This window comes from Equus caballus, chromosome 8 (assembly GCF_041296265.1).
Source record: "Equus caballus isolate H_3958 breed thoroughbred chromosome 8, TB-T2T, whole genome shotgun sequence".
In the NCBI taxonomy this organism is placed as follows: Eukaryota; Metazoa; Chordata; class Mammalia; order Perissodactyla; family Equidae; genus Equus; species Equus caballus.
Genome location: NC_091691.1, coordinates 46,873,029 through 46,895,482, shown reverse-complemented (window position 1 = coordinate 46,895,482; position 22,454 = coordinate 46,873,029). Strand labels below are relative to the sequence as shown.

The window sequence follows — 22,454 nt, the reverse complement described above, 5'->3', positions numbered from 1 at the left end:
GGGAAAGAGGAGGAGACTCTCGCGCCGGGCGGGGCGCGGGCTCGATGTGTGGGTCCCACCGCGGCTGGCCGGCCGGCGTCGCCCATTTAAGCGCGGAGGGCGCGGGTCACGTGCCGGCGGGGGGGGGGGGGGGGCGTGGCACCAGGAAGCGGTCCCCGCGCCCGCCGGGTTCCGCAGCCCCCGCCCGGCCTGTCTCCCCGCCGCCCCGCGCCGGCGCCTCTCGCCGGGCTCCACGCTGGCGGCCGCCCCGGGTGTCCCCGCCGCCGCCGCGGCGCCCGCCATGGGCGAGGAGGACTACTACTTGGAGCTGTGCGAGCGGCCGGTGCAGTTCGAGAAGGCGAACCCGGTCAACTGCGTCTTCTTCGATGAGGCCAACAAGCAGGTCCGGGCGGGCCCGCGCCCCAGGGTGGGCCCGCCGCCCCGGCCGGGGACCGGAGCACCAGGCCCAGGCCTCCCCTGCCGCCCCGGCGCGGGGCCGGCGCCAGCTCCTTCCCGTCGGCCGGGCCGACCCCCGCGCCGGCGCTTTCTCCTCCAGAGTGACAGCTCGGGGGTCCCCGAGCCGAGCCACCGACCCGGCGCCCTGTGGCCGGCGTGATCAGCTTTTAGGACGCCGGTCTTTCACCGGCGCCTCTTGCTGTCTTTGTTTGTCATTAGTTACCCTTGCAGTCAAGGATTTAGACATTGAGATTTCCATTATTCTCGGAATTTTGTAAAGGGGGGAAAGCGGTGTGGCGGAGTAGCAGGGTGTGCCTCCGTGCATCAGCGGCGCCTTTGCCGAACCGGATTCAAACTTGGAGCCTTGGGGACCCCGACCCGGTCTTGCACAGTGGGGAGCACTCGGAATGGTACCCTTTTTGGTCTCTATTATCTTGTTTCTTAAAATCATGTGAGCCCCCAGCATCTGCAGATTGATATGTACGTACCACGTTAGTTTAGTTGAACCAAGGGTGTGGTGTAGCAGGAATAATCATTCCTAGGTTGGTATCTGTGTCTAGAGCCTTTCTAAGCTCAGACCATTAACATTGCTTCTTCTCCCTCTTAGGTTTTTGCTGTTCGATCTGGAGGAGCTACTGGGGTGGTAGTTAAAGGCCCAGATGATAGGAATCCCATCTCATTTAGGTAACTATTGACATCAGAATAATTTCAACATGTAAACAAAATGGTGTTTTTCCGTTTCTTATTCAGGAGATTATTTTAAAATTTTGCCCTTTGCCTCCCCTAAGACGTCTGAAATGTGTGTGTGAGCAAATCCCCGTCTAGGAAGAGGGAAGCAGACACGTGCTGTGCAGTCTTAGTGGTACATGCTAGTGCTTCCTGTCAGAGTGAAGTATGTGGAGTAGTTCCCTGTTGATTTGGAACCAGTTACTCCAAAGCAACACCGGCTTCCTGGTTCTTGAAATTAGCAAATCACTGCATTGATGCTCCCATTTCCGGTTTCTTGACCAAGGAGGGCCTTCCCTTCTCATTTGGCCTAGGTGTTTCCTGAGTGTTTGGAGGTGGAGGAGATTCCTAGGGCAGTGTTTCCCAAGGAATAATGTTTGTTAAGAATATCCCAGCTTCTACTATACGTAAGGTCCCTGGCTGTCCCAGTTTATGCAGGTTGAAGCGGTGTGGCTATGAGTAGCTGTCCCTTTCACTTTCAGAAATATCTCGATTTGGATGATAAACTATCTCATCACCTTAACTCCTGTGATTACAGAAGGCAAAAGTACACTATAGGCCCTCAATTCAGTAGTGACTTTTAAAAAAATTTTACAGTTGGCCTTTGTTACTAGAAACCAGTTATTGAAGTAGAAAATGAACCAGTGATCATTTGTTTGGCAAACACTGATGGCAGCCCTGGTGCTTGGCACAGGCTTGCGAAGGCTTTGCATTAGCCTGGCGCCCTTTTGGAGAAGCCGTAAATTTAATGTGGGAGACAAGTGAGTGGACACGTGCTCTTTGCCGTGACAAGTGCTGTAGTAGCTCTCTGTTCAGCATGTAGGCACACACAAGAGATGTGACATTTGTCTTGGGACAGACTGCCTCCGAGAGGGAGGCCTCAGAGGGGAGGCAGCCTCTGAACAAGCTTGAATGGGACGATTCCAGGTGGAGAAGAGAGGAGGCCTCCCCAGTGGAGGGAACGACAGCGAAAGGCAAGGCGGCATGGTGTTTTGGAAGCTCCAGATCTGTGTGACTGTAGATCAGGTGTCCAAGTGGCGGGGGTGGGGGCGGGGAGGTGGTGTGGCCACTGGCAGGGGTCGTATATATTCTGCTGTAGTATTCGGGTTTTATCTCGTTATTGAAAACTTGTAAGGTGGGGCGTGGCAGGATCATGTCAGTGTTTGGGAGATCACACTGAGCGTGGCATTGCGGTCGATGGGTCGGGAGCATATCAGGGTCAGGATACCATGGAGAAATGATTGCAGTAGTCTGAGCCAGGTGTAGTGAAGACCAGATCGAAGGCAGTGTAGACTGGTGTCACATAAGCATTCAAGGGGTGCTTAAGGTCTCTGGTAACACTCAGTGGTCAGTATGGTGTGGAAAATGAGAGCGAGCCCATGATGATCCAGATTTGGGGGCTCAGTAGGGTTTGAGGGGGAAGAACCTGAATTTACCCTTTTTTTTAACACTTCTGTTTTACAGCTTTATTGAGATATTATTGGCCCACAATAAACTGTACATATTTATCAGATACAATTTGATGAGTTTTGACCTGTGCATATATCTGTGAAACTGTCACCATAGTTAAGATAATGAACATCTCCATACTCCCAAGAGTTTCCTTGAGCCCCTGTTCCATCCCTTGCCTTCCCTCTGTAAGGCTGTCTGAGGTGGTGTGAGACACCTAGGGGCTGTCCTGTGCTCCGCAGCCGCTGGGTGGTGACTGGGACGGGAGAGCAGAGAACGGACTCCTTGGTGAGCGGCTTTGCCGTAAGGGCAGTGGGGCGAGAATGCTGTGGTTTGTGCAGAGGGCTGCCGTGGGGCTCCGTACTTGCTTTTCTGTCTACCTGACTCAGGTGAGGTGCATGTGATCGCCATTGTTCACTCACTCATCATCGTAATTCCGTGGATTCCTCCAGCAAGTTGTTGCCAGTTGGATTGTGTTGTTTGACAAGAGGTCCTACTGATAGCTTCAGAAATATTTTAAACTGAGTTACTGCTTCCTGGATATTTAACCTGTCTTTTTCCTTCTCGCAAAATGATAGAAGCTAGAATTCAGTTACTAAGTTTAACTCATAACATACTCTTTCTTCTTAGAATGGAAGACAAAGGAGAAGTGAAGTGCATTAAGTTCTCCTTAGAAAATAAGATATTGGCTGTTCAGAGGACCTCGAAGACTGTGGTAAGACATTTCTCTAAATCTAGTGTAAAGAAAAGGATGGTAGAAGTACGTTTGGAAGAGAATGAATAGCAGAATTTCAGCGTCAAAGGAACCATTTATTATTTTCATGTCATGAAAGCTGAACTTATGTTGCATTGTATTTGAGCCTTTGGAATTCTTGAAGATGAGAAAGACGCTTGAATGGATAAATACTTATGACTTTGGTTTGTCATTTTTGACTTAAAATTAGTTTTTTTAAGTAATTTGGAGCCTGAGGCATCTTTTGCTTTGATGAAGCGAGCCACCGAGAGAGGTTGGGAGGGCTATTTTGACTACTTTTTAACTCCGTTTATTCCTTTCTCTCTTTGAATGCTCCATCTGATAGAAACAGATAGTCAGAGTTGGAGCAGCTGGTTGGCATGTTAGCCTTTATAAAGATTCACCGGCGTCATTTGTCTTTCCTGCCGTCAGGATTAATTGCTATGATTTTTGGGAAGCCTCCTGTAAAACGTTGCCACACATTTTTCTGAAATTCATTTGAGGAATGAATTTTCAAAATTAGTTTCTAAACCCTGACGGAATATTTGTATTAACTTTTTTAAAAAATTGAATTGTAAACCTGCAGCTACGAAGGAGGCAGATTGTCCAGATTGATCTTTTTATTTTTCCTGTTTTGGAGTTTCCGTCAGTTTTTTCTGATCAGTTTGTAAATTTGTCTTTTTCTTTTGTCTTGTTGTATAGCAAAGTAGGTTGACAGTATGCTGCCTGATCCGAATTTCTTATTGTGTGTGGTTTTTTTCTTTCAGGATTTTTCTAACTTTATCCCAGATAGTTCTCAGCTGGAATACACTCAAGAGTGCAAGGTATGGGCCGGGCCCCCAGCTGCTGGGCGTTGAACTCTGGGTTCCGTTGTGGGGACCAGCGTAGTGCTGACTGAGAGCGTGAGCTTAGAGGTGGACTGTGTTCGATGCGCCAAGCGCATGTCGACTCTGTGACGTTGACAGTTTTGAAAGTTTTTTTTTTTTACAATTGGTCAAGTGTGCATAGAAGTGTGTACCAGACTGCTCATTGCCCCGTTTTGTTTTTTTATTGAGTTCATAATAGTTTACATCAATGTGAGATTTCAGTTGTACATTATTTCTTGACTGTCACCACATAAGTGCTCCCCTTCACCCCCAGTGGCCCCCCCACCCCCCTTCCCCTGGTAACCACTGAAGTGTTTTCTTTGTCCCAGTACTGGTTTATATTCCACATATGAGTGAAATCATGTGGGATTTGTCTTTCTCAGACTGGCTTATTTTGCTTAGCATAATTCCCTCTAGGTTGTTCCATGTTATTGCAAATGGGATGAATTTGTCCTTTTTTCTGGCTGAGTAGTATTCCATTGTGTATATATATATATATATATATATATACACCACATCTTCTTTATCCAATCATCAGTCAGTGGGCAGTTGGATTGTTTCCATGTCTTGGCTATTGTGAATAGTGCTGCAATGAACATAGGGGTGCATATGTTACTTTGGATTGTTGATTTCGAGTTGTTTGGGTAGATACGCAATAGTGGGATAGCTTGGTCATAAGGTAGGTCTATGTTGAGTTTTTTAAGGAATCTCCGTACTATTTTCCATAGTGGTTGCACCAGTTTGCATTCCCACCAGCAGTGTGTGAGGGTTCCCTTCTCTCCACACTCTCTCCAACATTTGTTATTTTTAGTCTTAGTGATTATAGCCATTTTAACAGGTGTCAGGTGGTATCTTAGTGTAGTTTTGATTTGCATTTCCCTGATGATTAGTGGTGTTGAACATCTTTTCATGTGTTTATTGGCCGTCTGTATATCGTCTTTCGAAAAATGTCTGTTCATCTCCTCTGCCCACTTTTTCATCGGGTTGTTTGCTTTTTTACTGTTCAGTTGTATGAGTTCCTTATATATTATGGAGATTAACCCCTTGTCAGATATATGATTTGCAAATATTTTCTTCCGATTGGTGGCTTGTCTCTTTGCTTTGGTCCTAGTTTCTTTTGCCTTGCAGAAGCTCTTTAATCTGGTGAATTCCCACTTGTTTATTTTTTCTTTTGTTTCCCTTGTCTGAGAGGACATGGTATTTGAAAAGATCTTTTTTAGTTCAGTGTCAAAGAAGGTACTACCAATATTGTCTTCCAGGAGTTTTATGGTTTCCGGATGTGTCTTCACCTCTGACCCATGTTGAGTTTATTTCTGTGTGTGGTCTGAGACAGTGGTCTACTTTCATTCTTTTGCATGCGGCTGTCCAGTGACAGTTGTGAAAGTTTTAAAAGCCTGTTTCTTTACCTGTAGGATGGAGTTGGGAGGATTAAATGGAGGGGGATGTTGCACACCCAGCAGTTCAGTACTTGGTGGCTGCTGTCTTCCTGTCACACTGTACTTCTCTGGGGCTGGCGCGTCTGGGCCAGACCTTGGGTTTTTTCATATCCGCCTCTGTGGAGGTTTTGGAAGAGCAGTTTCTTTTCCTTTCCTTTTGATGTTTTCTTTCCTCGGTTTGGTGTCCTTGTTGAGTCCTTCCTCCATCTCTCTTTCTCTAGGTGTATATTCTAATCCATGTTAATCAGATTTGCTGGGCATCATAAACCTGGCTGAGAGGCCTCAGCTCAAAGCGGCAGTGTAGCAGCCGGAAACCTGCAGATGTTGCTGGTGGATGCCGTGTGGCTTTCGGCATCTTTGTAATGGTTTTGCTCAGTGGAGTTCAGATTGGGCCTCGCAGCAAGGAAAGGCACATCTGCCAAATCACTGAGCCCCTCGCAGACCCCCAGTTTCTCTCTGTGCAGCAGAGCCCCTGCCCCAGCTCTGTCTGCTCTCAGGCTCGGGCGCTGCTGTTCACCAAATGAGTCGGGACTGTGGGCTCAAGGCCCCACCACCTCTGTGGTCAAGGCTCACTGAGAACCTTCAGGCCTTGGTGCTTTCTTTCTTTCTTTCTTTTTTTGTGAAGAAGACTGTCACTGAGCTAACGTCTGTGCCAGTCTTCCTCTATTTTGTATATGGGATGCCACCACAGCGTGGTTTGATGAGCGGTGTGTAGGTCTGTGCCTGGGAGCTGAACCAGCGAACCCTGAGCCACCAAAGCGGAGCGTATGACCTTAACTACTATGCCACTTGGCTGGCCCCCTTGATGCTTTCATAACGCCAGGTTTTATAACATGGTTGAGTAGAGAATGTCACCTGTCCTTTGGTTCCTGAAGGGAGAAGGTGGTATCCGTGCACTCTGGTCAGTGACCTGTCTGCAAATCTTAGGCTTTTCCTTCTGTTCTGTTGACTAGAGGGAATTAAGATTAGGGTGCTTCACTGAAATATTAGGGTAAAAATCTGAGAAAGCTGTATTTAAGAGGAAGTTTGATTTGTTAACAAGTAATCAGATCTGGGTAACTTTCATTGAAGGGTGATACAACAGAGTATTTTAAGCCTTTGAAGAGAGTTATACGTAAGTTTTTCTTAGTCTTAAAAAAAAGTTTCTGGGGGCCAGCCCCGTGGCTGAGTGGTTAAGTTTGTGCACTCTGCTTTGGCGGCCCAGGGTTTCGCTGGTTTGGATCCTGGGTGTGGACATGGCACTGCTCATCAGGCCACGCTGAGGCAGCGTCCCACATGCCACAACTAGAAGGATCCACAACTAAAAGTATACAACTATGTACTGAGGGGATTTGGGCAGAAAAAGCAAAAAAAAAAAAAGGTTTCTGTAATTTTTTTCAGACCAAGAATGCCCACATACTAGGATTCTGCTGGACCAGTTCTACTGAGATTGTCTTCATAACAGATCAAGGCATCGAATTTTACCAGGTATCATATTTAGAATTTCCGTCTGCTGGAAAAGGGTCTGTGCCAGCAGTCTTTGGGTGCAGCACTAAGTAGATATTTTGAGATTCTAGAGCTTTAGTCTCTTACTTGGCTCTTTATTCTTTTTTTCTAATTACAAGTAATACCTGTTCATAATAAAACATTCGCACATTACCAAGATATAGTCTATGGTAAGTAAAAGTCCCCATAATCCCTTGAAATAACTGTTAGGAACAGTATGGTGCATATTCCTCCATTTTTTTCTACACATATACAAATTTTTTTTTTTTTTTAAATGGGAATATGTATATAAATTTTTGTGGCTGACTTTTTTTTGCTCAGCAGTATGTCTTGGATATCTTTTCACATTTTATTCTGACTGAGTAGCATTCTACTGTGTGGATATACCAATTTATTTAACCAATTCTTTATATTCTTGGTTCCTTTTTAATAAGTTTCAGGTGTACATCATTATAATTCAACAGCTGTATACAGAGCAAAATGATCACCCTGGGTGAGGCAGTTCCTGAAGGGGAATTACGGTGTAGGCAGGAGCATCTGAAAGGTTCAACAGATACTACTGAATTTCTTCCAGAGGTTTGCACTTTCACTAGCAATATAGGAATCTCCACTTTCCACACCTTTGCCGGAACTGGATATTTTCAGTCTGTACACATTTGCCAATCTGAGAGGTAGAAAGACATTTTAATTGGCGTTTTTCATTATTAGGGAGGTAAGCGTCTTTTCATTTGTGTATTGTCCTTTTGTATTTACTCTTTTGTGAACTGCCTCTTCCTCTCCAAAAAAGCATTTCTTTTTTTTTTTTTTTATTTTTTTTATTAATGTTATGATAGATTACAACCTTGTAAGATTTCGGTTGTACATTATTGTTAGTCATGTTGTGGGTACACCTCTTCCCGCTTTGTGCCCTCCCCCCACTCCCTCTTTTCCCTGGTAACCACTGATCAGATCTCCTTGTCAATATGTTAACTTCCACCTATGAGTGGAGTCATATAGAGTTCGTCTTTCTCTGACTGGCTTATTTCGCTTAACATAATACCCTCGAGGTCCATCCACGTTGCTGCGAATGGGCCAATTTTGTCTTTTTTTATGGCTGAGTAGTATTCCATTGTGTATATATACCGTATCTTCTTTATCCAATCATCAGTTTCTGGGCATGTAGGTTGGTTCCACGTCTTGGCTATTGTAAATAATGCTGCGATGAACATAGGGCTGCAAGGGACTCTTGGGAAAAAAGCATTTCTTATTGTGGTAAAAAGCACATAATATAAAGTTTACCATCTTAACTGTTTTTAAGTATACAATTCAGCAATGTTAAGTGTATGCCACATTGTTGTGAAACAGATCTCTGGGACTTTTTCATCTTGCAAAATTGAAACTCTGTACCTGTTAAACAACTTCCCCTTCCCCCTCTCCCAGCTGCTGGTAACCACCATTTTACTTTCTATGAATTCGACTGCTCTAAGTACCTCACATGAGTAGAATCATACAGTGTTTGTCTTTTTGTGACTGACTTATTTCCCTTAGCACAGTGTCCTCAAGGTTCATCCATGTTGTAGGATCTGTCAGAATTTCCTTCCTAATTTTTAAGACTGAGTAATACTCCATCGTGTGTATATACCACGTTTTGATCATCCATTCATCCACTGATGGACATTTGGGTTGTTTCCATCTTTTGGCCATTGTGAATAGTGCTGCTATGGACATGGGTGTATCTCTTCGAGACCTTGCTTTCATTTCTTTTGGGTATGTACCCTGAAATGGATTTGCTGGATCATATGGTAATTCTATTTTTAATTTTTTTTAGGAACCTCCATACTGTTTTCCATAGCAGTTAAGCCATTTTCCATCCCCATCAACAGTGTACAAAGGTTTCCAATTTCTCCACATCCTCACCAACACTAGCTGTTTTCTGTTTTATCAATAATAGATAATACTGGCTGTGAGGTGATATCTCACTGTGGTTTTGATTTCCATTTCTCTGATGATTAGTGATATTGAACATCTTTTCATGGCTCATTAGCCATTTGTATATGCTCTGGAGAAATGTTTATTCAAGTCTTTTGTCCACTTTTTAATTGAGTTATTTTCGTTTTCTTGTTGTTGAGTTATCAGAGTTCTTTATATATTCTGGATATTAACCCTTCATCAGATAGATGATTTGCACATGTTTTCTCCCATCCCATAGGAGCCTTTTCACTCTCTTTGATGCGCCTGCCTCTTCATCTTTTACTGTGTACCCACGACCTGACCTATTGACAAAGTTTTCGAGATCTCTCAGTGGAGCTACTGTAGAGGGCGTTAGGATTCTTTCAGGTTTTAATTATGTTGACCTAATGAAAGCATTGTAATTTAGAATGTATGGCTGGAGAAAATACTCCTGTGTCAGTAAAATGTGAGCTCTTGATGCCGTGGTGCTTTGCCGTCAGGCTGTCATCAAAACCTTTGTAATGACCAGCAGAAAGAAAACAAACTACACAAATTCCTTACACACAGAAATAGAATTTCGTATATGTGATAGCATGGAAGGCATTGCTCTCTTTACAGAAGGGTCCTTCCAGCAATCATTTAAAAGTATAGCTTTCTGTTCTCTGTAGTGGAAAAGTGTGTGTTCAGGTCATCTAGATGGTCTGTGGATCTTCAAGAAACAAGTTAAAAAGAAAGATGACTCTAGCACATCCTTATTTTATTATATCCGAATGATGAAGAAGCCCCTGCCTGCCCCCTCTGACGGGAGTCCTTCAGTGCAGTGTTCCATGAGCAGTGATGCCTTGGGGCTCTATCCAGTGTTGCTTAATGTCTTTGAATGTTTAGAGTGTATTTCACGTGTGCCTTGATTATAAAATACCAGGTTTGCACGCAGAGTCTTATGAACATGTCTGTTAGAAAGAGGGAGCTGCTCCCAGACTCAGCGCGAAGTGCAGCTAGGTTGGAGCCCATGGAGTGCACGGGCCCCAGGGGCAGGGCTTGGTTCCACGGCTCCATGAGTGAGAATGCTGCTGCTCTGTGTGCTTCAGTGGACAGCGCCCAAGAACGTGGGGTCAGAGCTGGCCCTGCAGTGACGTGGTGGCTGCCAAGGCCATACCTGCGTGACTGGTGAGGCAGCCGTCTCACCTCTCTGAGCCGTCTTTTCTCCTCTGTGGGATATTAATGATGCTGACCTCTCAGGATTGTGATGAGAGTAGGTAAGCTAAGATGTGTAAGGAACTAAGCACCAGCATGGATATGTGGTAGCTGTAATAAATTCCAAAAAATAATTGCAATTTAACTTTTTGAGGTGTTTTTTTTTGTCGTCTCCTTAGCTTACTGTGTCAGTCCTCTGCCCTTCTGCTGCTCTTTAAGTGAAGACTCTGTTTCTTGAACTGTGCTGCAGGTGTTACCAGAGAAACGGAGTCTGAAACTCCTGAAGAGCCAGAACATCAATGTGAACTGGTACATGTACTGTCCCGAGAGTGCTGTGATCCTGCTGTCCACCACGGTGCTGGGGAACGTGCTGCAGCCCTTTTATTTTCGGGTGAGAGTAAGCCTCTCTAGAAAGTTCCTTCCCCCTGCCCCACCCCCCACCCTGTTCCTCTAACCTCCTGATGTTTCAAGTACTTTAAGTTCCTCTAACAATAACCCAGCACTTCTGACCAGTAGAGGGCACACTGTACCGTCCCATCCCCACCAGGAATGCTTCATTCTGTGGGGACAGACCCCCGCGAGGGAAGGAGAGTGGGACCTCGGAAGGGATGGAAAGACATAGTTGTGTAAATCTCAGTGGTTTTACCTAGGGAACACTAAAACATAAAAGGGGTTTAATGAACTTTTCCTAAAACATTTTCCCTCCAACCAGGCTGGCACTATGACGAAGCTGCCCAAGTTTGAAATTGAATTGCCCGCTGCGCCCAAGTCAACTAAGCTGAACTTTTCCGAGAGAGACATTGCAATGGCAATAATGTACGTCTGTCTTTTGAGAGAATTCCTTCTTGTAATTACTTTTGGTGACATAAGTCATAGAAGAAGTGCGTTACAAGCACCCAGGGCTGTCGTTTCCTTCAGTGCTTCCTTGGAACACACAGTAAGGACTCCCCTTTCCCATTTGGTACCTAGATCTCGTGCATATAGAAACTCTGTGGTCTTCTTGACGGTGTTTTCTGATTTCACTAGCTTTGTGATCCTAGGGAAGTTTTTTTCACCATTTTAGTCTGATAAAATGAGAACGTTGAACCAATTTATTTCTTAGTTATCTTAGTTTTAGAATTTATTTTTGATTCTGAGTCGAAACTTATTAAAGATGATTTCTTTAGCTAAAATATAACTGCTGTAGACAAGAATATAAGTTTTTTATCTAACAAACATGGAACTGAATTACTTATGTATGAAGTTATATTTTCACTTGGAAGTACAGATATGTCAATTTTTAAACTATATTATGGAAAGTACAAACACATAAAAATAGGAACTAATACAAAGAACCCCCCTGATCAAACAAATATCAAAATTTGCTTCTAGATTACTTCTGATTCTTCTGTGACCTAAAACAGTGGTTTCCAAACTTTAAAATTTTTTAGCAGTTAGAATGTGTCTTTTTTTTAAAAGGAAATCTTCTGTGGCATCCTGGTTTAGAAATGAAAGCAATCCTGGCCGAGGTAGAGGTGGGACCTGCTCCCTTCCCTTGGTCTCCTCCTTGCCCTGCGACCAGCCCAGCACAGTGTCAACAACTGGAATAAAAATGCGCAGCACAGCGGTTAAGTTTGCACGTTTCGCTTTGGCAGCCCGGGGTTCGCCGATTCAGATCCCGGGTGTGGACATGGCACTGCTTGGCAAGCCATGCTGTGGTAGGCGTCCGACATATAAAGTAGAGGAAGATGGGCATGATGTTGGCTCAGGGCCAGCCTTCCTCAGCAAAAAGAAGAGGATTGGCAGCAGATGTTAGCTCAGGGCTAATCTTCCTCAAAAAAAAAGCACAGCAGGAGCTGGTCACAGCAACATTTATCAGATGAGGCTTAAAAATGAAGAGTGATTATATGTTCCTATGATTGAGGAATATACTCATTATACGAAACTTGGAAAATACAGAAAGTCAGAGGAAGAGAAAATGGACTTAGCTTGCTACTCAGGGATAGCTGTTATAAAACAACATGTATTTCTTTCCAGTATTTTTGGACAATATGCATAAGTTTGTGTTTTCCTTTTAAAATTTTGTGATCCAGCTATATTTAGTTTTGCATACCCCTTTTCACTTAACTTTATAATAGTCTTTTTTTTAAATCTAACTGTACTTTCTTTGTAAATATTTTTGTTGGCAGCAAAATATTCCATTAAGTGGCTGTCTCGTGATTCACTTAAAGACAGCCTCATGATTCAGCATTTAGACGGGAGGGCTTTTGGGTGGCCGGATGTGACTCGTGTCTCTGCTCTCCGATTAGATACGGGCAGCTCTATGTTCTCTTCTTGAGGCATCACTCTCGGACCTCCAATAGTACAGGAGCGGAGGTTGTCCTCTATCATCTCCCACGGTATGTGTAATGCTCTCTTCCCTCTCTCTCCGGTTTTAAAATATGAACTAAACCTTGTCGATCTATTTTTTGACCTTTCTGTTGTCCTCCAGGGAAGGTGCCTGCAAAAAGATGCACATATTAAAGCTGAATCGGACGGGGAAGTTTGCCCTCAACGTGGTGGATAACCTCGTGGTGGTCCATCATCAGGACACAGAGGTATGAGTGGCGTGCGGGTGTCGGGGGTGTGTTGGTACCAGTTAGGGTTGCTTAAAAGAGGTGTGAAAATTGACACAACATTCTGAGCAAAGACCAGAAAGTGCTTTTCATGCTGAAAGTTTTGGTCTTCCAGATGGAAGTGGGTTTGGTACTCTCGGTGGTTTAGAAAAAATAGTGATTCTGTATCAGTTGAGCAAAGAACACATGAGGAGAGTTGACTTGGGAACAATTATTTGGTTGAATCAGCTAAGGTAGGAATTCACTGCAATCCACTGTGTCTCATGAGCACGTGAGCTCTGTAATTGCTTTGTAAGAATAGATAGATATAATGGTTTCGAGGCCACGTGGCCCAAGAGAAAGAACTAGAATGGGTCCTGCTTTTTCTACACTGTTAGCTGGGTGTCTGGTGGTAGACAAGCCGGTTTCCTCCCATGCTTCCTGAAGGGTGGTGACACCCATATCTCTGACTTATGAAGATGTGGCAAGTGGAAACGATCTGCTTAAATCACTTAGAGCTCTTCAAAGGAAGCGTGTCATACATGCTGGGAATACTGTGAGAGTAGACAAAAATGTAAAAGGGAGTTGTGATGTTCTAGCAGATTCCTCCTCACATAAGAACTAGCCTGTAGAGACGGAATGCAGACACAGAGCCTTTACACTGATCTGAAATAGCAAGGGAGGTCAGGAAAGCGACCGGTCAAACCGTGAGTCATCTTGGCCTCACGGTCTTGTCTTTCTCCACCGTAGACGTCAGTGATATTTGATATCAAGCTGAGGGGAGAGTTTGATGGCACCGTCACCTTCCATCACCCGGTGCTGCCAGCTCGCTCGATCCAGCCCTATCAGATCCCCGTGGCAGGTAAAGGGAGTCTCTGTGTGGTCCGGAGTCACGTTCAACATGGAATGCTCCAGGGTTCCAGTTCTGTTTGTTTTTGTGAGGGGCTATTTTTTTTTTTTAATGCAACGCTTCCTGATTCAATAAGCTAAAATTGTGTTGTTGTGCGAAGTGTTTTTATAAGATAAATATATCTTCCTTTGAAGAAAATAGAAAAGTTTGTCTTCCCTGAGCTTTAAAATGGAGAGTTGTGGTTACCCATTAAGCTGGCCGTTTTTAAATGATGAATAGCCCTTGAGGTTTTCTGTGTGTCTGCCTCTGTGACCCTGAAGTTGCAGTTAGCTGCTTGTGGCGGTCATTTAACTTGGGTTCACATTTCCTTCTCTCTCTCACACTCTGTGTCATAGTCACAATAAATCCTGCCTTGTCTCCTGGCTGATGGTCACGTCAGTGCTTCAGGCTGTGGCTCTCAGGTGATTGTAGGTCAGCCCTCCTACCTGAAGAGTGGGAGTAGGAAGTTTGAGAAGAGAGGAGGTCAGGATTTCAGGAAACGGGAAGAAACCATTTGGTTCCCTTTGCCTTTTCCCAAGTAATCAATATCCAATAACATTCAGCTCTCTTTCCAAGGCGATTGGAGCAGAGAGTAAGCTAGTTGAAGTTTCTTTGTGTAAACCAGAGTTGGGAGGGACACATTTGGATCTCTGGTAAGAGGTTTTCTTCATAGAAGGAATGCCCATCAGATAGCACTGGTGGACTGGCCCAGCCTGCAGCCAGGATGCCCTTGTACCCGTCACGGAGGAGATTCAGATCAGGCTGCAGCTGGTAGCTGAGCAAGAGCCCCGCCCCCCGCCTGTCCGCCTGTCTTGCTGGACCGGCCGAGGCTTCACCACGCTCTGGCAGATGGCGAGGATGGAGCTGGTTCTCGCAGGCATTTGATTAGGTCTTTTGGCCTCTGGGTTCTTTCCAGCTTCTTCCTTTTCCCTGGATAATAATGTTAGCATTAAAAGAATAGATTGTGTCAAATGATTATCCTGTGTCTGTTGCTCACTTGGCACAAAGGTAACTGCTGGTGAATTGATGGAAAAAACAACTCTGAATATTTAGAACCTTCCACTCTGTTCCAGTTGTTTAGGACCAGTTAGAGGCCATCGGGTTCTAAAGGCTTTACAATAAAGCAAATGCCAGGCGTGGTCAGAATGACAGCCCAAAGATTCATGAGAAGAATTTGAGTCCACCAACTCTGGGCTTCTGGGATGTGGGTTGGTAAAGCATTTTTTGAGGTTAACGCATTTGCGTTTTGTTTTTCCTGCTGGACTGTAAGCCCCTGGCAGGCTTGTGCGTCTTTGCATCTTGCCCACCTGTGCCATTCAGGCTGTGCATTCGGGAAGAGCTTGTTGGACTATTTTTAAAGATGAAACTAGCAACTTTGGGGAGAGCCAGCTGCCCTCAGCCCCCTTTCTGCTTTTGGTCTGTTTGACCAGTGGTTCTCGAGCTGACTACACATTAGGATCACCTGGGGGGGCTTTAAAAACCAAAGCCACCTCCTGGCTCTCCCCTGAGAGTATTGAAGTCAACGTGATGTGCAGCCAGAGTGGAGGTCTGCCAGCCAGCTGATTAAAACCTGTCCTCTGATTGGACCTGGGTAACTGGAACAGACCTGGGAATGATTCTCGTCTCAGGGCTGCCCACCTGACGCACAGGCAGTGTAACTGGCAGTTACGAGTCCCCTCATGTGAGGTTTTTTGGGATCTGCTTCCCAGACAAGATCTCTATGCCTGGACCTACTGCCGTGTGAAATGGAGAATTGAGCTAATTATTTAGATAATTAAACCACAAAAAGCTTATATTTGAAATGTTCTTAGTGAATTATCTGAGTGTTGGATTTTGAATCATCCAGGTCAGTTTCTCAGTTCTGTAATGCACATGTCTAAGTGGAGAGGGTCGTCTTTGGTTATTGAAAAAGAAAAACAGCGCCGTGAAGGAGGCTTTCCCGTGCTTCTCCTTCTTGAGAAGACATTTGCTGGGTTCTTCCTGCGTCCCCTCCCTCCTTCCAACATCCCCTGTGTTGTCAGTGGGACACAACAGTTCACTTCTTCCTTATCTGACTGCAGTCGAGTAACCATTTACTGAGGGCTTTAGAGAGCATTAAATTGTCTATCTTAAGTACTAGTAATGCGGCATTTCCTGGGCGCATCCTCAGTCCTTGCACACTTGTGATTTTTCCATTTGTAGGTCCTGCTCCTGTGACCAGCCAGTCTCCTGTCCCGTGTAAACTCTGTATCCTTTACGAAGGCATTGGTGCTGTGCACAGAAGGGAAGCTGTCCCCCCCTTTACACGGGTGTCTAAGAGTGGCCCTTCCCACCCCTTGTCAGCTGTGACTAATGTCGTGAGGGGCACCTGCCCGTGGGGAGGTGTCCTCACCATCGAGGGCCGGGCGTTTGGAGTGGCCTGGCAGATAGGGGCATGGGCAACTGCTAATCGGAACTGGATCTGCCTTTTGTTTTCATCTCCTCTGGTTTAGAATTTCCTATAACATGTAGATTCTTCATCCTGGATCGTTTTTCAACCTGACATCATCATCAGTGCAAGCCAAGGTGGGTCCCAGGAGACAAGCGTCATGTTAGAAAGTAGTGCATGTTGATTTTGGATGACAGCAATAGCCAGTGACGTTTTCAAGTGAATCTCTGAGAAATGATCCCTCCCCTCAACCTTGGGAGTGGGATTTTCTCTTTATACTCTGTTCTCTGTATTTTATCATGAGCTTACATTATTTTTATAATTAAAACAACAAAGAATGGTCATTCCCCTGCTTTAAGCCCTTTCATGTCTGTCCATCCTGAAAAGCCAGACCCAGTGGCATGGTGTGCAGGGCCTCCCTGCTCTGTTCTGTCTCCCACCGTCGTGCCCCTGGGCCTGGGCCCCTTTCTGTTTAGTGTGTGCCTGGACACGTGCTCCTGTTTCTCATCAGGCTGGTGAGGCCCTCAGGCAGGGAGTGGTCTCTTCCCAGGAAATCGCCTAGCACCTCATGCCTTTCTGTTAGAGTGCTGTCTACCTTCATCTGTGGTCATCTGTGTGTTCTGCCTTATTGAGATTCTCAAAGGGAGAACTCGCCCTCATGCCCTAGGTGCCCACTGTATATGATGAATTCACTTCTGTCCATCTGTACTAGCTCTGTCCCAGCCGTGGGACAACTGAGAAAGTGCTTGCTCAGATCATTTTTAATGTGGCATTTAATTCTCTGGTGGAACCCGACTTGAGAAGGGCTTTGCCTGCCTACCTGGCAGTGTGGGTGTTCCAGAAATTCATGGATTGATGGACGGATGAATTATGAAATTCCTTTGGCGTTACCTTTCGACTAATGAGCCAATGCAGTGAAACAGTACAGGACGGAAGTCAATGCCACATGTTACCATCGTCTTCTACCTTCAAGGTGAAAAGGGAGCTAGGTGTGGGAAGGAACAGCTCTGAGTTGACTAAAGAGCTTGTCGCCCCCAAATTTAGGGAGGTATACCATCGATGCACCTCTGAATGTACAAGTTACTGTGTTGTAAGCAGTCAGCCATGCATGTAGAGGTCGTTTGGCTGTCAGTCCTTCTGTTGTCAAGCACATCCTGAATGTCCTAGACTGTGCTCGGGTTGGTAAGAAAAAGCCATCATCTGTGTTTGCAGTTTTTCCCTGTCCTGTTTAGGGGAGCCACCTTTGGGCTTTTGTTCTGGTTCGCGTCACACTATTGACTGTGCTGCCTCCTAAATCCAGGGTACCTCTGGAACCTCCAAGTGAAACTGCAGCCCATAGTAAACCTCTTGCCAGATAAAGGGAGACTGATGGACTTTCTCCTCCAGAGGAAGGAATGCAAGATGGTCATCCTGTCTGTCTGTTCGCAGAGTGAGTGCATGACCCCTTCCCCGGCGCTGAGCCCAGGGTTATGCCAACCCCTTTTATGTGGGAGGGGCGGCGTTTCTGCCTGTCCGTAGCCTTTAGCCTCATTCTTCTCTTGAAGGATGGACTATCTAACCCCCTGGGGAGGCTGCTGAACACAAAAATGACATGTAGAGCCTTAAGTAGAAAGGACTAAACAGGATGGTTCCAGGTGCAAGCAAACCTCAGCGTGGGTGCCTGTGAGGATCGGGGGCTTCCATCCCCAGCTGTCCCACAAACGTTTGTCCGAATCCAAGTGACTCATACTTGGAGACTCTTCGACTGATTCCTGCCACAGCTCTTCTTTCTAGTAACCAGAAAGGGCTTGTGAGTGATTTCCAGGCTTCAGGTCTCTATAGCACTTCTCTGAGTGCCTGGTAACCCTTTGAGACTGGTTTTCTATCATAGCAACACGTTTAAGTTCTGAAGTTGACATAAAGTCGGTTGACGTGTGTGAACGTTGACTCTTCGCAGTGTTGAGTGAGTCAGACAGAGCAACACTGCCTGTGCTAGCCACTGTGTTCGACAAGCTCAATCACGAGTATAAGAAGTACCTGGACGCTGAGCAGAGTTACACGATGGTAAGTTACAGACACTGTGACAAAGGGCTCCACGCATCAGAGGGCGAGGCTGCCATGCTGGGGGAGCAGTCAGTTCAGTCCTGCATCCCACTAGCTTGAGGCTGCATCTCACTTCGTGCCTCCACCTTTTTTTATTGTTTTTAATGTGTTTGATCTTACACCTAGATAGATCCTTGGTCCTACCTCTATTTTATAGATAAAATTGGTCTCAGCTTTGCATTATTTTGTACATCTTTCTGCCAAGCTAGAGCCTAGACTTGGTAAATTAGAAATACAATCATTTTGCTGCATCTTTCTCCTTTCCCTTTAGATAAGACTTGTCCTAGAATTCAGTCAGTATCCTGTTAGTGATGATTAAATATTGGCACTGTTTTTAATTTATTAGGCTCAAATGTTTGTTGTGAAGGGGTGGAAAAAATTCACATGGCTTATTACCAGGTTCTGCTATGTTGTTAGTACATTGTATCTTCTGAAGCTAGAAAGAAAAAAAGTTTAAGAAAAATGTGATGAATTATTTCATTTAAAAGATCTGATTAGTCCTAAAACTAAAAATGGAACTGGTTTTAAATAATAACAGAAAACCCAGAACTCCACTCATCCTTAGCTACTCAAGGTTAAGCGGTCTGACGCAGGCCGCCGAAGGCCACGTGACCTCAGAGAGCAGCTGTCCCTGTCCTTTGTCAGACATGCGGGGGTGCTGAGCTCTTCTGGGCCCTTCTCTGTCCTGCTGTGAGTGTCCTGGGCTGTGGGATCAGTGTGTGTGTGTCCGTACTCTGGCTCTGAGGCTTCACCAGCCTTCGCTAGTCAAGTGTGGTCTGCCATCTGCAACATTGGGGCACCTGGAGCTTCTCAAAAATGCAGGTTCTCAGGCCACCCCCACAGCTCCTGTGGACCCTGTGCTGTCTAAACTGCATCCCCACGTTAGGTGAGGTAGGCAAGGTCTTCTCGCAGAGCTTTCCTCTTCAGTAATACTTGGGAGCTTGTGCTCACCATTTCAAAATCCAGACAAAGACGCAGTACAAGAGGAAGGCACTTATTTAAAATCAGGGCTTTATAAAACAAAGATGCAGCAAGCCATTTTGTTTCTCTTAGATAACAAATGCAAGATAGTCTGTGATTAAGAAAATTATGGAGTTATTTTACAAGGTTAAAAAAAAAAGTATGTCTCTTAAGAGGAAACCATGACTGCGTTTTTAGTTCCGTCCACCGTGAACATGGGTGTATTTTCAAGATGACCAACTCTGACTTCCTAAGCTCTTCCCCAGTGAGCACAGGAAAAACAGTTTTGTCCAAATAGTGAAGGCAGTGTCATCCTCTGTCGTGTCCTGGGTCACGGCATCTAGGAATTCAGTCTTTGGATTAAGTGCCCACACACCATTAAGCAGGTGATGATTAAGATGCCATTTGTCATTGACCGTTAGGCAGTAGAAGCAGGGCCGAGCCGGAGCAGTCCGCTTCTCAAGAGGCCGCTGCGGACCCAAGCTGTGCTCGACCAGTCTGACATGTACACCCACGTCCTGTCGGCGTTCACGGAAAAGAAGGTGGGTGACGGCTTGTCAGCCTCCTCTGGACTAAGGATACTCAAAGATCTGTTTGAACGGAATTGAGGAAAACTAGCAGAACACACAACGTGCTTAAAATAAGTGGAGTTATCTTGGGTGAGGACCCTGCGCTAGCAGTTTGGACCCTAATTCTCAGGCTTCACCATGATCATCAGTGCGGGAGCTCCTGGAGGGATTTGTGTAAAACCAGCAAAACAGAACACTGGGCCAGCTCACAACGGAAACAAGGGGTGGTGGATACACGAGGAATGACACACAGCCTCTTCTGCAGCGCCTTCATGTTTCTAAGAGCACTTTTTCCCTCCTGTAGGAGATGCCTCATAAATTCGTGATAGCCGTCCTGATGGAATACATTCGCTCGCTCAACCAGTTTCAGATCGCAGTACAGGTACCTTCAGATCAGTCTGTGTTGTCCCGAGTTAGAGGAGCAGGGAATTTTTTTTAGAAATAGAAGTACTGTCAGTATCTTAACCAAGATGACTGTCTTTTACAAGCTGAAAGGGTCTGCACACCTGACTCAGAATTCTGAGTGACTTTCCTGCACTGCCACGTTTCTTAGGTGCCATGAGTAGCGTCCTGTCAAGCCGGGTTCCCTCACTTGCACAATGACACCACCTCTCTCAGTAGGAGAAAGCTTTACCCATCAGTCAGAATAGCTCCGTCTTCGACAAACGCCGCCTACAGTCTGCTGTAGGTGAGCGATTTGGAACCTGTCTCCCTTCTGTCGTCCTCAGCATTACCTGCACGAACTTGTCATCAAGACGCTTGTCCAGCACAACCTCTTCTACATGCTACATCAGTTCCTGCAGTACCACGTCCTCAGCGACTCCAAGCCTTTGGTAGCTATCCCCAGATTTTTACTTCTGTGATTAAAAAGTTAAGTTTTCACATTTTATGATGAAGCTTGTCTGAAAATTTGTCTTTCAGGCTTGTCTGCTATTATCCCTGGAAAGTTTTTATCCTCCTGCTCATCAGCTGTCGCTGGATATGTTGAAGGTAACTGGCACATCAAAGTTGTAAAGTGCATAAAAGTCTGTTCCTGTTGCTAGCATTTATCCAGACTTTTCTCTTTCTCCCTTACTTCTAGCGACTTTCGACAGCAAATGATGAAATAGTAGAAGTTCTTCTTTCCAAACATCAAGTGTTAGCTGCCTTAAGGTTTATCCGGGGCATTGGTGGCCATGACAACATTTCTGCACGAAAATTTTTAGATGCTGCAAAGCAGACTGAAGACAACATGCTTTTCTATACTATATTCCGGTTTTTTGAACAGCGAAACCAGCGTTTGCGAGGGAACCCTAATTTCACACCAGGTGAGAATATGGCAGCAATGGAAAGACCTGGGGCAACCGCAGACTCGGACAGTGGCAGGAGAACACAGCAGCTGGGGGCGGGAAGCCTGGGAGAAGCCTTTTGGTCAGGAGGACTCCTGCGTTAGCTTTTTTAAAAACAAAATTGCCTAACAGCCCACCTGACCCCCAGCCCACACTCTGGGGAGTGAACTCAATATGCTGGTGGAGTCCGAGTCATGCCCTGGAACTCGCAGTGGGGGGTGTTTTGGGTAGAGAATGTCTGACAGCTGATCTGGAATGTCCCTTCTGAAGAATCAGGAACAAGCCAGGCAGTGGTGGCTACGGGTTATAAATGGCCTAGGCTATACTGCTGCAGTCTGAGGCAGGGAACACTGGCTAATCACTGTCTCCAAAGTTAAGAAATTGGAGGCAGCTCTTGCTCGGGACGGCGAGGACACCGATTTCTAGCTAATGCACCTGCAGCGCCAGACGGCGTTTACCACCAGGGCAGGTCAGCTTCTCTCCTGTCTCAAAGTGGACGGCGATTTGTTGGGGGTTGTGAAAGGGCCTCACCAGTTTTGCAATGGCAGGAACTGTGTAAATAAAAAGGACAACTCAAGAGCTTAGGAAAACAAAGTATTTTATGAAAGAAAAATAAGTTAAAACCCAGTATCTACATCTCTTGGTTTCCTCTTTTCATGCCACATCTCCCGGATTAAATCTGTATTTTCCTTTATAGGAGAACACTGTGAAGAACACGTTGCTTTTTTCAAACAGGTTTTTGGAGAACAAGCTCTCATGAGGCCTACAACATTCTGAAATGACTTGCTAGTTTTCTTTTTATATATAAAAATGTGTACAAAGTTAATTTATTGCATTAATAAAGCTCTTTAAACAACAAAATGTTATAATAAAGTGTATCGACAACATCCTCAAATGTTACTAAAAATATGGTATAGAACTTGTGTGATGGCTTACTCCCCCCAAAAAAAAGGAAACGTTGCATTGAGTGGCCTTTAAAAGTGTCAGTGAGCAGATCACATTCGCAGCCATCCTACTGGCACCTTCCACTTGCTGAAGAATTAATTAGGTTTCCTTCCTGGAGAACCGGCAGACGCTCTAGTGTCCTGGGGTTGCCTTCAGAGTTAACACTGCTTCACGAGTCAGTGTGCGTTCCTGAGTTTAAAGCGCTGTGGCCGAAGCGGCTGCTGTTAAAGAGCCTGACATTTGCAAACATCCAGTGTTCAACTCAGCCTTGACAATGCAGCTACTGTCCGGCGGGAACCGACCGACGCGGACACAGTTCCCAGGCCCCAAAGCCGGAAGAGGGCTAGAAATTTAGGAGTTGTTCTCGCTCTGTACCTTTGTATCTCTCTTGAGTGGCCAAGGTTTTGGCTTTATTTATTGATGGTCCTGTGAGGGATAAAAAGAATAA

The 22,454-nt window shown here is 45.4% G+C and overlaps 2 protein-coding genes across 3 annotated transcripts in view; one reads left to right on the top strand and one right to left on the bottom strand.

The window, feature by feature from the left end:
- The first annotated feature begins 125 nt into the window (after positions 1–125).
- On the top strand, positions 126–21,922 carry RMC1 (regulator of MON1-CCZ1). The gene is made up of 20 exons (XM_023647495.2): positions 126–382; positions 1,043–1,119; positions 3,241–3,325; positions 4,111–4,167; positions 7,026–7,112; positions 10,504–10,644; positions 10,966–11,069; positions 12,542–12,631; positions 12,724–12,829; positions 13,577–13,688; positions 15,897–15,941; positions 16,206–16,259; positions 17,423–17,551; positions 18,059–18,165; positions 19,587–19,706; positions 20,038–20,115; positions 20,462–20,566; positions 20,655–20,723; positions 20,815–21,040; positions 21,759–21,922. The coding sequence occupies exons 1-20, from the start codon at positions 281–283 to the stop codon at positions 21,836–21,838; spliced, it is 1,974 nt and encodes a 657-aa protein (XP_023503263.1). The 5' UTR covers positions 126–280; the 3' UTR covers positions 21,839–21,922.
- The window catches only part of NPC1 (NPC intracellular cholesterol transporter 1), a 48,893-nt gene continuing 48,081 nt past the window's right edge, over positions 21,643–22,454 (bottom strand). For both annotated transcript variants that reach the window (XM_005612764.4, XM_070220717.1), the window contains one exon: positions 21,643–22,432. In XM_005612764.4, the coding sequence (XP_005612821.2) occupies positions 22,350–22,432 (83 nt within the window). In that variant the 3' untranslated portion in view covers positions 21,643–22,349. The remainder of the gene's footprint in view (positions 22,433–22,454) is intronic.

Coding starts and splice junctions, on each gene's coding strand:
- RMC1 (XM_023647495.2), top strand. CDS start 281: ATGGGCGAGGAGGACTACTACTTGGAGCTGTGCGAGCGGCCGGTGCAG. Junction 13,689..15,896: donor CTATCAGATCCCCGTGGCAG/GTAAAGGGAGTC, acceptor TTCCATTTGTAG/GTCCTGCTCCTGTGACCAGC. Junction 16,260..17,422: donor CATCATCAGTGCAAGCCAAG/GTGGGTCCCAGG, acceptor TCCTAAATCCAG/GGTACCTCTGGAACCTCCAA.